General features: G+C 38.7%; 1 protein-coding gene across 10 annotated transcripts in view; it reads right to left on the bottom strand.

Annotated features, from left to right (window-relative positions):
• The window catches only part of Fam135b (family with sequence similarity 135 member B), a 280335-nt gene that overhangs the window by 6319 nt on the left and 260236 nt on the right, over window positions 1-13780 (bottom strand). For 4 of the 10 annotated variants that reach the window (XM_031345398.1, XM_031345448.1, XM_031345456.1 and 1 more), the window contains 6 exons: window positions 13176-13267; window positions 10133-10230; window positions 8643-8794; window positions 5215-5325; window positions 3427-3540; window positions 95-984 (listed from right to left, as the gene is read on the bottom strand). In XM_031345398.1, the coding sequence (XP_031201258.1) occupies window positions 779-984; window positions 3427-3540; window positions 5215-5325; window positions 8643-8794; window positions 10133-10230; window positions 13176-13267 (773 nt within the window). In that variant the 3' untranslated portion in view covers window positions 95-778. Of the gene's footprint in view, window positions 1-94; window positions 985-3426; window positions 3541-5214; window positions 5326-8642; window positions 8795-10132; window positions 10231-13175; window positions 13268-13780 lie in introns of those variants that run through there. The other 6 variants (XM_031345424.1, XM_031345414.1, XM_031345404.1 and 3 more) reach the window with 3 other exon arrangements.

Here is a 13780-nt window from a genome sequence, read left to right on the forward strand (position 1 = left end):
AAAAGAAAAAAAAATTTGTGGACTGAAATATGCATAGAAAAAATTTAAGGAAGTAGGTGGAGCAATTAGTTCAGTATGCTCCCTACAGCTCTTTCTGTTCATACCACACCTTTATTTATTGGCAGTACTACTTTTAGCTCTCTTTTTCCCTAAGTCACCCTACCTACTGCTGCTAGAAGATAAAATGTGGATTTATCACACTTGCCTTTGTCCTTTCTTTAGAAAATACAGAGAGGATGGGAGGGAACATGAATAGAATAATTTTTTGATCAAATGGTATGTTTGATCTATTAAGAGTTCTATTTACAGGAAGATGCCTCACTTCCACACAGAAGTTAACCTGAGTTCTGAAATGTTTGTGTGCACTTAATTGAATCAACATATGATAAAGCTATGACTTAGTGACAAACTGGGAAATTCTAGTTAAGTTGAACCAATTCCCTTGAGCCAGAGTAGTTTTAAAGCTGGGCTCACCAATGACAAGTGTCTTTTCTTATTTTCTTATATTGTCCCTAGAAACATCTTGAATGAGATTCTAGGAAGCTAGACAAATTCAAGAAAACATTGTTATCTTTTGCACTGTTTGTTCAGCTTCCCCAATGTCTCAAATACAAGCATCTCTAGTGTCCAGTCCCACCCCAGCTTTATTCCTCCACACCCTCCACTCTCCTTCTATTCCACTTTGTAATACAGAGGTGTGGAAAAGCATGACCTAGTTAAGAACTCAAATGATCTTAAACAGCTCTTGACAGTCACCCAGGCTGCTCCCTGGAGGCTACTACTTGAAATAGTTGAGTCCTGCCACCAAGAAAAACTTCTCAAGGAAGAGTTCTGAGTCCAGCACGGCTATATGAGCTGCACGGCCAATCAGGGTGTTGGCAGTGTTGGGTAGAGCATGGAACACATTATGTCTGATCAAAGTGCAGTCCTTGGCTTCTACCAGAGGGCCCAGGAGGTTGTTGATCATTTCTGCATACACTGGCCCTGCAAAGAGGGAAAGAAATAAAGGAAATAAGAGTGGAATTTAGCCCTATAGTCTAGAGAACAACTTGTATGTTTGGGGACAGAGCACATAATAGACTGGGTTCCAACCTCATACTAATGGATGCAAATATGCAAATAATTGAAGAGATTGCAATTTGTATAATTACCATGCCTTTTTTGGCTGTCTGAAGGGTGGGGTGGGAATGACATAGTAGCTTGCTTTCAGAAGCTACAGCATAAAAGAGAAGATTCCTAGAGGAATGCTTTCTCTCAACAAGGTACTAAGAGGAAGGAAACTTAAGAAATGATCAACAGAGATTTGGCTTCCACTTTTGAAGACCATGGGGGCTAGATCCAAATGTATATAAATCATGAAAGTAGCCATTTCCTAATATCACCAGTTGTTCAAGCCAAATAGCATTTCACTACCCCCAGTTCTGACAGAAATGAGGGAACAATGTGATTTTGTTGCTATTGAGTTGCTTTATTTTTAAAAATTAAAGGTCTCAGTTGATGGCCCTTCTATATACAAAGTGGCTCAATTGCAGATTTACTTTAGATAGTAGGGACATAGAGGCATACTGTAAGAAATCATTGAGCAATGAGCAATGTGGACACTGGAGTCTACAGTTCACATCTCCTCCATCTGTCTTTCTGAAGCATGTTCATGACAAACCTACACCATAGAGAATTGGTTCCCAACCTGTGTCATCACCTTGGTAGGAGGATTGAAGAACCCTTTCACAAGGGTCACCTAAGACCATCTGCATATCTGATATTTACATTACAATTCATAAGAGTAGCAAAATTAGAGTTACAAAGTAGCAATGAAAAAAATTTTATGATTGGGATTATCAGAAGACAAGGAGCTGCAGCAATTAGGAAGGTTGAGAACCACTGCAATACAGGAACAACTGCTGGGAAAATCTTGCTGAATAAAGTGGCTTGTTGACTTAGTGGTGAAGGTGGTAACCACAAGCTATGATATTATCATATATTCCTACCATTAGGTCTTCAAGCTTTCACGATAAGTACTTTAGCCACCAAACCATATGGAAACCCTGGAAATTTATCACTTGTCTGTTGACACATGGTTACAAAGAGAACAGAAGAAATTGAAGAGGAGGTAAGGGGGAATGGAAGAAGAATTGTTATGATCATAATTGGATAAAGTAGGTTTTAGTTTTCCAAAAATTCTATGAATTGGTACTTTTATATATTGTCTATTCAAGTTTATGTGTCTATGTGTGTGTGTGTGTTTATGACATCTGTGTTTGAGTGTCTTTTGAGGGCAGAGTGGGAATTGGATTCCTTAGAACTAGAATTACAGGTAATAGCAACCTGATAGGCTTACTGTGATAGAACTCAGGTCCTCTGCAAGAGCAATACATGCTCTTAATCACTTAGCTATCTCTCCAAATTTTTGGAAAGGTTTATTTTTAATAGTTTTCTATTTTTAAGAATAATTTTCTGGCTATACGTGGTATCAGAGGCAGGAAGATCTACGAATTCAGTCTTGTCTACAAAATGACTTCAAGCTATCTAGGGCCACATAGTGAGACTCTGTCTTTAAAAACAAATGAGCAAGCAACATAAAAAAACTTTCTGTGACATGCTTAGACTACTTTCTAGAACACTATGATTGAATATAAAAACCACAGTCCTATTTTCTGCACTAAATCATTAGGTAAATTTCTATCCATGTTCCTGTCAACTTTTCATTTATTCCAATTTGTTTGAATGTTTCCATGAGTATCTAGACCTCTGACAAACTAAAAAAAAAAAAAAAAAAAAAAAAAAAAAAGAGAACAACAACAAAAAAAACCACACACACACTTGCTTTGATACAGCAAAGCATATGTATAACAAAAAGGAACAAGGAATGTTAGCTCTTCTCCTGGTCCTGGTTGCTTAGGAAACAGGACACCCTAGTCAGTTGCCTTCTCCATGGAACCCCAATAGACTCCACCCCTTGCCTCACTTCCCTCCCATGACACCTGAATGCATTACACACTATTTATTTTCTTTATCCATTGATCTTTGCTGTCAGCACCCCTGCTTCTCTGGTGCTCACTTGGAAAATAAGCCCATAGAGGGTGTAGTGGACGTAGAGGGCCTAGAGGGCAAAACACATTTCCTAAGTCTGTATTCATTCTAATTTTCATGGACAACACACAAACGGAGCTTACCATTTCCAGGCTTCTGACAAGCAAATGGATGCTCATATCACATGAAGAAAATAATCCGTCCTGTTAACAGGAATGTGTGTGTGTGTACCCAGACTGTATGCTCATACCACTATTCCATTCTAGAATCAGTACGGCAGTGTGTTGACACGAGCGAGAGCCCAGCTGTTGCTAATAAATAATGTACTTAGCACTTCATAAATGTACTTTCACTTTGAAAATTAGAAAGTCCCTTTCAAGGGGAACTGCAGCTTACCCGTGTGTCTATCCTTGAGGGCTGTTTTACACATTTCGATCCTGGCTGAATGAAATGGCACATAGCGGTCTTGGGGAGAAGCAACCAGAACGACGTTTTTAAAATACTGCAGCCCTGTAACAAGAAGGAAGGTGAACACTTCCTACCCAGGCCCTTTACATTGACACAGTCTCTGTTGTACACATTTTGAGGTCATTCCCAGAGAGCGGCATGAAGAGATGCCTGACAGAGTGTTGGGCCTTTGCACAGGACTGATTGTGTCATCACATACAGTTTGGGAGGGAGGCATATCAGGCACCTGTGGTGAAGCTAAGAAAGAAACTCAGTATTTTAGGGCTTTTGTGGTTTGGACATAAGATAAATTTCTTGACCTCAAAAGTAATAGAAGCCAAGGAGGCTCATGGGAGTTTTACTGTGAACATGGAGGAAAGCACAGAAGGGTGCCTAGCAATGAGAACAAAACATGCCGACATGGGCTAGAAAATTATAAAGCCCATGGGAAAGAGGTTTTGCTTTTTTTAATCTCCCCGTTTTCCTGGCTCCCTGATTTTATTGTCACATGCAGCAGCAAAGCAGCCTCCGGGGCCCCTTGTCTGCTTCCTGCCTAGTCTCCTCCAGCCTTGCTTTCTCCAGCCTCAACCCCGCCCCCTAGCCTTGTTTCCTCCAGCACTGCCTTCCTACATCGTTCCCCATGGGAAGAATAACAAGATCTTCCAGCCCAAATGTCAGCTCAGCACAGTGATGCAGCCTTCAGTATTCATCATGAACATCTGGGAACAGAGCATAGCACACTGCACTCAACCCTCAACTCCAGACGGAGCTCCTCTTCTTGCCCTACATTTACCTACCCTACTAACTTATCTACCCTACCCTTAGCAGAACAAGACACTAGCTGACAGCTCTTGGCTGACCCTCTCTCTGTAGGTCCCCACATCCATATCTAAGATCACAGCTCAGCACACACACTGGGGCCAAACCCAAGGCAATAGCTAGTTGATATGGGTCCAGGAAGGATCAAGGTAACCCATAATCAACTTCAATACACCAATATAACAGCACCCAAACTCTTCATCTCCCCATGGTTGAAATAAGCTGAGACCTCTTTGTTGAGATCATTGCAATTCATCATATTTGCCGAGTTCTACCTCTCTTTTTTCCCCACAGGACTTAACTGAGTATGTCCTCTTGGCCCAGGAAGACACAAGTATAAAAGTACAGACTTGAGCCTGTAAATGAATTGGATCCAAAGTGATGCATCTGGACAGGCTTGCTTGTGCAGCAGTTCTGTGTAGGCCAATCAGTTGGTGGCTCTTCTCCCTTCCCAGACATGGACAACTTGTCCATGATTGATGCTTTCCTCTGCTGTAGTCTCTATGTTCTAGGCTGAGTTTTCACACTAGTTTTTGCATTATCATCACAGGGTAAGGAAATATAAAAGGAGGCTCCTGTGGGAACACATACAATGCTCTACTCACTCTTTTTGAGGATGGATCTACACGGATGAAGGAGAAACACAGTACTGGGCCTGTCAACATAATACACTGCATGACTGACAGGAAATAGAAGCCACAGCTTCTGGCCACTGCATGGACCCTGCACACACTGTGGCTCCTGTGCTACACAGGATATGTTTGAGACATGCTGACATGATGCTGACATGCAGGCCCCACAGCAGGTTGAAGAGACACTGCTAGACAGTCTCACTATACCTCACAGGAGCAAATGAACACAGCATCGGGGCTATTCTGTTTTCAAGTCTCAACCTCAGGTGCCAAGCAAGTCACACACCTGTTTTTTGGCTAAGTTGGTAAAGAAAACATTTGCGCAGATCAGCATTATCCCTGAAAGTCAACTGCAAAAGGGAGCCAGATTTCTTCAGTTTCTGCATGAGCCACAAGCCTAGGAGAAGGGAAATGAAAATTTAAAAAGCAGGGTAAAAGAAAGCCAGAGAAGATCTTTTTCAGCTAGCTTTAAATAAAGAGAGCAAATGCAAATTTTATCAGAAAATTAAGAGTTAAATTTGTATAGTTTGTTTTAATTTGGGTTTATATGAGTGTTATGTTTGAGTGTGCACAGAGACAAGAATATCAGGTGTCTAATGAATATCAGATGCCTGATCTACCACACTTATTTCATTGAACACTGAGGGAGGCTGAGGGTGGCAAGCTCTAGAGCCCTTCCCATCTCCATCTCCTCTCCCCAGAGCATTGGGGTTGCAGCTGTGGAGGAGCACACACAGATTTCGAGAGTTCTAGAAACTTGAATCCACATCCTTATATTTATGCAACCAGGGTTCTTATCTACTGATTCATGTCCCAGTCCCCAAATTTACATCCTTGGTGTTGGTAACAGAAGTATGAAATTGTCCTGAAAAAATTATATAGCAACAGGCTTTTTAGTCTATGAACCCAGTCATTCTGTGATCTCTGTTTGGGTTCCTTCACTGAAGGAAGCCAAAGGAAATGGTACCAAATAAAGGTCCACAGACTGGAGAACTAGAATAGATTTCTTAGAGACAATGCAATGCTTAAGCAGATGCTTACAAAAGTACACTATGTATCAATAACCAAGGAATGAAGGCCATAAAAACATAAAGACTATAAGATGCAATTGTAATATGCTACACATTTAAAGAATAAAAGAATATCCCTTCATCCACAGAGTAACTTTGAATATTAAATACCTCCACTAATTAAATTCAGGAATAAAAATGGCTTGTTTATGAGAAAAAAAGATGATATCTATAATGTATATTATATTATTGTATGTAATATATATTTATGATTACAATATAATTTTATATAATGTATTTATATAATTAATATATCCATGTAATAGTTATATTAATATATTGATAATTAGATAAATATATATTAATAGCATATTAATAAATTAAGAAATATAATATGTAATTAATAATATAACATAATGAAACACATGCAATACATAATATTATATATAACATGTAACATATAATATATGACATATATAATACTATATATAATAAAATTTATATTATATTATATTTATTATATTATATATACTACATACAAAGAAGTAATAAGAACCACAAGGAATTACTTTAGGTATTCTAGGTTAGATGAGTTGGGTAATATATCTTTTTTAAAACCTTTTCTATTTTAGCTTACAATTATAAAGTGGATTGGCTAAATTAATTTATCTTTGTTCAATGATGGCTTTGGTTTTGTACCAAAAAGACTTTTTATTTATTACATACAAAAGTACCAAATATTCCATGAGCACAAGGATCATCCTTAAGATACTTGAGAGAATGATCATGAATCTGAATCACATCTTGAAGAAAGTTCCAGAGTAGATGGGAAATACAGAGAAGACTGAAGAATTAGAGGGGAGAGAGAACTTGTTAAAGATGGCATCAATGAAACAGAATGGATCAGGCTAACTAGTAAATACATAGTCCTGATTCATCTTTTGAGAACTCTTCTTTCAGTTCTAAAGCCTGTATTTATTTTTAAATTGGGTTGTTTGTTTCTTGGTGTTCAGTGCTTTCATGTCTTTGTATGTCCTAGATACCAATTCTCTGTCAGAGGTATAGCTAAGAAATGATTTCCTCCCACTCTATAAGATATGTCAGGGTGGATCTCGAGGAGTAGGAGGTGAACAAGCTCAAAATATATCGTATGTATGTATAAAGTTTTCAAATAATTAATGAAAACATTACATTAAAAGATATACTTTAACACACTAACCATTACTGTAGATGAACAAATACTATCTATGTGGAGTGCATATTTGTCTAGCATCATGCTACATCATGGAAGTTCAATCATCAGTTGGCTATAGTCCAGCACTGCATCCACCTTACACTATGGAGTGCTGAGGTTCTATCCTAGAGATTTTCTATCACACTGCTGATTAAAGCAAACTTCTAAGACATTGCATACACCAGACATTCTACACAGAAAACCTTCCTATCATCAACTACCTTAGAAAGCCTGTTCATGCTCCAAATACATCAAGCCTCTCACCTCCTCCTCTCTGAGTCCTGTCCCTTTCTCCTCTTCCCCCTTCTACTCCCTCCTTCTCTTCCTTCCATTTATATATTTGTTCCCTCTCCATCCTTTTCTGTGGTACTAGGGATAAAACCCAGGGCCTTGTGAAAACTAGGCAAACACTGTACCCTAAGTTACATCCCTTGCTTGCTTCTTTACCTTCTGTACCTTCAACTTCTCTTACAATACAGTTGAAGTTGTGAGGACCTCAAAAGAGAGGGCAAGCAAGCAGAATAGAATGTCATTCAATTAAATATGACCCAGAATAAAGGTTGGTGAGTTTGCCTTTAACTTTCCTTTTTAATTCTCAACATGCAGTCACCCACTTTCGCAACCACCAATGCATGCACCATGTGCACACCCACATGAGTCAGATCTCTGGGTAGGCAAGTTCCCCATCTGCAGAGTCAACATACCAAGGATTAAAATTTTTTTTCAATACTTGTATTGACTGAACATGTGAAGATTTTTTTTTAGACATTACCCATAGACAATATTGTGTTTTGAATTCTTATATAACATTTGTAATTTATTAGGAACTAAAATCAGTCTGGAGAAGATATAAAGTATGAAAAAGGTTTGTCTAGGTTACATGTAGAAACTTTGGGAGTTTACATGATAGACTTAAGAACTTATAACTTTTGGTATCTGTATCATAAAAGCAATCAGCAATAGATACTGAAAAAGAAATGTGAATACACACATATACTCCATACATGTTTACACATATATGCAAAACATACATAATGTGTTTATATACATGCATATAATATACACACTGGGAACACATATAAGACAACATGCATGTAGACAAATGTCTTGATTTCAGAGAAAGTTAATGAGTATTATAGGGTAAGAGCCCTTAGTCAAACTTAACAATTAGAAAATAGGTTTCAGATGTGAGAGCAAACATACAGTATTTGTCTACCTGGCCTTAGATATTAGCTCAACATGCTATTTTCAGTTCTGTCTGGTTATATTTGCAAATTTCATAATTTATTTTTCCATTGTATTTGAATAAAAACTCCATTGTGTATATGTACCACCTCTTCATACCAAAACTCCATACCCCATCCTCCATTTGTGAGAATTATAACATTCCATCAATAACTTCTGTCTCTAGCTTTAAGTTTCTGGTGCCTCTGGTAAATTTTGGAGAGTTATAAGGTGTAGTAGACTTACCAGTACTAACCAGGGTGCTATTGTTGTACAGAGTCCCCAGGTGAGGCCCAGACAATGACAGGAATGTGTGGAGTTTGTTGAGGTAATACCGGAACCGGGGCCTTGTTAGGACCGATCTGATGATAATGTTGCCAAGAGAATGGCCGATGAAGCTGTATAGAGGCAGGAATGACACATGTCAATGACAACAGGAGACTGCTGCTCAGGAATGGGTTGGGATGAAAAATACCAAGGTCTTAGGACCATCCACTTTCCCAGGTACAGAGGCCCTAACACAATGCATGATGATTATGGATTCATTTTCATCTGGCGCTTGGGAATGGGAGCTTTATGCCAGTATGGGGAGCTGTGGGAGAATTGCAATGTTTACCTCAGATCTCTATTACTAGTGCAGTCCCCTTTGATCTCTGGTCCCCAGGCTTCCTCTAAAGCTATCTGGTGACAGCATGGAGTCCTTACTCAAGTCCATATATCTAAATATTGTGCTCTCCTGGTCATTTGCAAACTAAAATCCCAGCTGCTTATACTTTTCCAGGAGGCTATTAATCTCACTTCCAATTACTGCTCTGATTTCATTTATCCCCTCATTTCTCTGCACATGCCTTGAGCTTCCTGCTCCCACTTACACTGAGTGGCTATCCTCCTACATGCTCTGTTTAAGTTTCCTGCTTCCTTCAGATCCATAAATTCAATATGTCATTCATATTTCAATAATTATTTATCAAAACCCTATAGCATGACAGGTATAATGCCTTACTTCTTCTCATAATAAGTAAAACAACAGCAAAGTAAAGATATAGGTGTTAGCCTATATAGTTGGATTGACTGGACTGTGTCCCACCATTAAAACCAAACCTCTAAAAAGAAACTCCTTATTTGTAGAATAAATATATTTTACCCTACCTCTGAAGACTAAAAAGAATAACTGATACCCTGACCTTAGTCCTATATTGATGCATCTATATACTAAAGAAAAATGTTGCTCTGTTCCTTCCAGGCACAGTTTCCTTTATCCTGAGTTTTCTAAATATTTAGACAAGTGTCTATTTCATATTGTAAGGATACAGTTGGCACTGGCTGAAACCCTGAGATTCCTTTGGGATTCTAGTATGCCTATTTCCTGACAATCCAATTAAGATATGAAAAAGTGCAGGTTCAAAGATTTGAAAAGCTTTCAAAAATTTACACACTCAGTACATGGCAAAGCCTAAACCTCTGATAATTTCAACATGACTGTTATATTAATTTCAAGAATCTTACTGATGAGTAGCAATATACTTATTCTTATCACCCATATTATGAGACATATATAGTGACTTGAAACCCACTCACACAATTGCTCCTGCCTCAAAGTAACTAGATTCATTAAGAGTCAAAAGTTCAGTTATCACAATGGCTTACAGGAGTCTCTTAAGGTTCATATATGACAAACACCCAAAAACAGGTCAGCCATCTTCCCACAGCATTAACTACCTGTGGTTTCCTTTTACCTAATTCTGGATATGGAGAGGTTGTACAACTGGATGTGTTGAATAATCTCATCCAACAATCGATCTGTCATGGTATCAAAATCTGCAAATGTGTCCGTCTGGAAGAAGAGAAGGGAGAAGGCACTGGGAGACATTATGGACTCTACATAAAGAAACTATCTTTCATTAAACAGCATGATATTTTCTGTAAAGCTATGTAAGGCTCTTGTAGAGGTTAGAGTTTGAGATGTAACTTCAAGAAAAAAATCCACTGGGGAGTCTAATGAAGAAATTGGCTGCATGCTAAAAACGTCTTAAGGGAATACAGTGGAAGATCTGAGTATATGTTCTTGGCATGTGGTACCTGCTATCACAACTTGAGCTCCCTAAATGATAGAAGAGGGGAAAACTGTTATGTACTTGAAGGTATAATAGATTGGTCTATTGCTGCCATTACTCCCCTGCTAGGGGAGACCACTTGCTCACTGTGTATGACCCAGCATTCACACCAATATATGTTTGACTCGTGGGTTGTGTGGTTGGGTTTTGTTGTTGTTATTGTCTTTTGCTAGATTGATTTTTTTTTGTCATCTTGATAAAAGCTGAGGACACTTGGGAAGAAGAAATCCCATTGGACAAAATTCTCCCACTAGATTGGCCTGTTTGCAAAACTATGGTGTATTTTCTTGACTGGTAATTGATGTGGGAAGGCAAGGCTGGCTGTGAGCTGTGCTACTCCTAAGCATGCCTAAGCAAGCCATGAAGAACAAACCAATACACACTGTTCTTCTAAGACTTCTGCTTCAGTTCCTGCTTCCAAGTTCCTGCCTTGAGTTTCCATCCCCACTTCCCTCAGTGACGGACTGTGATGTGAAAATATAAGTGAAATAAATCCTTTCTGCCACAAATGACATTTTGGTCATGTTGTTTATCACAGTAATAGAAAGAAAAGTGGACAGACTTCAAAGCTGCTGTTTTCTAACCTAGCATAACCTTAAGGTTAGTTTATAAGTTAATGTCCAGACTTCAGCTTTGGAGAAGATTTGAAATCTATTCATGTCTTATGAAGGATGGTCAAATGATAGAAGAGGGGGAAATTCCACAAATTTCTAAGTACTTGAAGACATAACAGATTGGTCTAGATAACTAAATTTTAGGAATATGATTGGGAGCAACAGAGAAGCTTTTTTTTTAAGCAAAAACATCCATCAAAAACAGCTCCGGAGCAACAGTATCTTAGGATACCTGAGCTTCCAGCCAAAAACTCTCATGAATATTCATTTTGATGGTGAAGAATTGAGTATACCTGAGGAAGAAGCTACAAATAGATAGATAACCCTTAAGTCTATGGTCACCCGAAGCTTGCAGCATGAGAGGGACACAGTACAGTGGTACTTCTGCTAGACTGCATACAATATGATCTTATCTGCAGCTCTGCTTCCTCTGCCTGGGTTCTGTGGCTTCCACAGCATGAATCTGTATTTCCTTGGCCTTTAAAGGCGGAGAATGCAACACATTCCTCATCATCTTTTAAAGACTTTTGAAAACATTAACACACCTAAGACTGGTGCTGCAATTATCATGACCTTCTAGTCTCAAAGTGCCTCTTTGCTCCATTTGAAATTACTTGTTAGTATATTGATTATTTTACAATTGTATGATAGTGAAGCCTGTACTCACTATGATGAAAAGTATTCTGAAAACCACAGCAGGATATAAAAGCATTCCAGGAGCTCCACAGTCAGGGTGCTTTGAAAAGACCAATGCATTCTGAGTTCTTTACAAGACTTTCAGTGAAATAGCACAATAAGACTTAATTAGTACTGAGAGGAATCTCTCCACTTCAGTGACTTGCAGAGAGACCTGGTTCAAACAGGCTTGTAAAACCTATGCAGCACCCAGATGTCCTGGGACACACATCACAGAGTACATGGAGGGATATCCAATAAAGGCTGGATTCCTGGCAGGATCTCTGCTACTAACCACATCCATCTTCCCTGAAAAGTAAACTTCACTAGGATAAAGCCAACACAAGTTCAAAGAACACTGGTCATTCATTTTTCTGCCCTCTTCTCTGAATGATCTAGGCCATCTATCTCAAGCCACATAAGTGATCTGAATTTTTATATGATATTCTATTCTTCAGGTCAGAGAGAACTTCTGCAGAGCTTGTGGGATACATGCCCTGTCCTATAAAGAGCTAGTGCTAATAGTTAGGAATTGAACAGCTTTTAAGGTGGAATGGGGAAACTACAGTTACCCTGAAAACAAAAGACCCTTGAATGATGGTTCTCCTAACTTTTCCCCTCATATTTTACTGCCTATCTCATGGCCTAAAACATGAAAGTGCCAAAAGCAGGCAAAGAAACTAAGCACTAGCTGTTGAGGGATGAGCTAGGTCTTTTCAGCTCTTGAACATTTATTAATTTATGTGTGTATGAAAGTCAATAGACAAATTGGGAGTGTTGGTTCTTACTTTCTAGTGTGTAAACTTCAGGGATTGAGTTAAGACTATTAGGCTTGGCAACAAATGCCTCCTCAGGTTTTGATGGTTCTCTTTCGTTAATCATGTGACCTCTTTTATGATTATTAATAATTATATTCTTCTGAAGGATGCTTGTGACTCATTTGTCTCATTCTCTGCTCATTCCTTTCTCTTGCTCATAATTTCACTAATGTTTCCTTGACAACACTTCTTTAGAGACACAGCCTCCATCTACCACATCTGATTGTAAAGCAATCATTATCAACTGGCTCATTAGTGGCATGTAGTCCCCAGTGTAACTACATGGGTCCCCACATTGTTGGTACTCTAAGCAGCCACAATTGCAATGCTCAATGAAGCCAGAGATATACTCAGTAGATACACACCAACTTCTATCCATCATTTCATACTTTTCCTCAAACTTCCAAATTAACACAGTAAGGTTTTTTTTTTTCCTTCAAACCACCTAAGCACTTGGATATTCTTCTTCAATGGGCCCCTTAATTCTTGTGTCTAGGCACCTTTAAGCAGCTCCTTCAAATCCAATGTTCTCTCAACCCAACATTTCTGTCCTTGTACCTGATTCTTTTCAGACATTAAGAAGTCCAATTTTCCCCCAGGGAGCCCCAGTTCTATGAATGTCTTCACCAGTCGGAGGTCTGCACTGTTCCCTGAAAATAACAGATAATCCCAGTCATTTAATTAATCATAACAAGTCACAAAAAGTCTCTTTCTCTCCCTTTATCAGATTACAATTGGATTTTTCTTTGAATTTGGGCAGATAAATTAGAGTAACTCCACATGTTTTCTCTTCTATCCTAATCCATGTACATACACAGAAGTATGTCCTTTTAAATGGCCCTTCTTCAGTGAAATTATTCCTTGACCTGGCATGCCAGTTTTCTTTCTTCTCCAGAAAACTACTCTCTCACTAGCTTTTTGGAAGAGGTTACCTAATGGCACAGTGTGCTGTGTCATTCCTCTCTTAAATTATTTGCCTATCACTTGTAGGCATGTAGGTATGTAGGAAGAGATGAATAGTTAACAACAGTTCATTTGACTAAATAGAGGAAGAATTACCCATGGGCCAAGGGATAATGAATTAGTAAGCTTGCAAATGTCTAAGCATACCATTGAGGGCCAAGGAATGAAAGGGTGGCAATTCCAGGAAGATGCTAGGAAGA

This window comes from Mastomys coucha, unplaced genomic scaffold, assembly GCF_008632895.1.
Source record: "Mastomys coucha isolate ucsf_1 unplaced genomic scaffold, UCSF_Mcou_1 pScaffold11, whole genome shotgun sequence".
Lineage (NCBI taxonomy): Eukaryota > Metazoa > Chordata > Mammalia > Rodentia > Muridae > Mastomys > Mastomys coucha.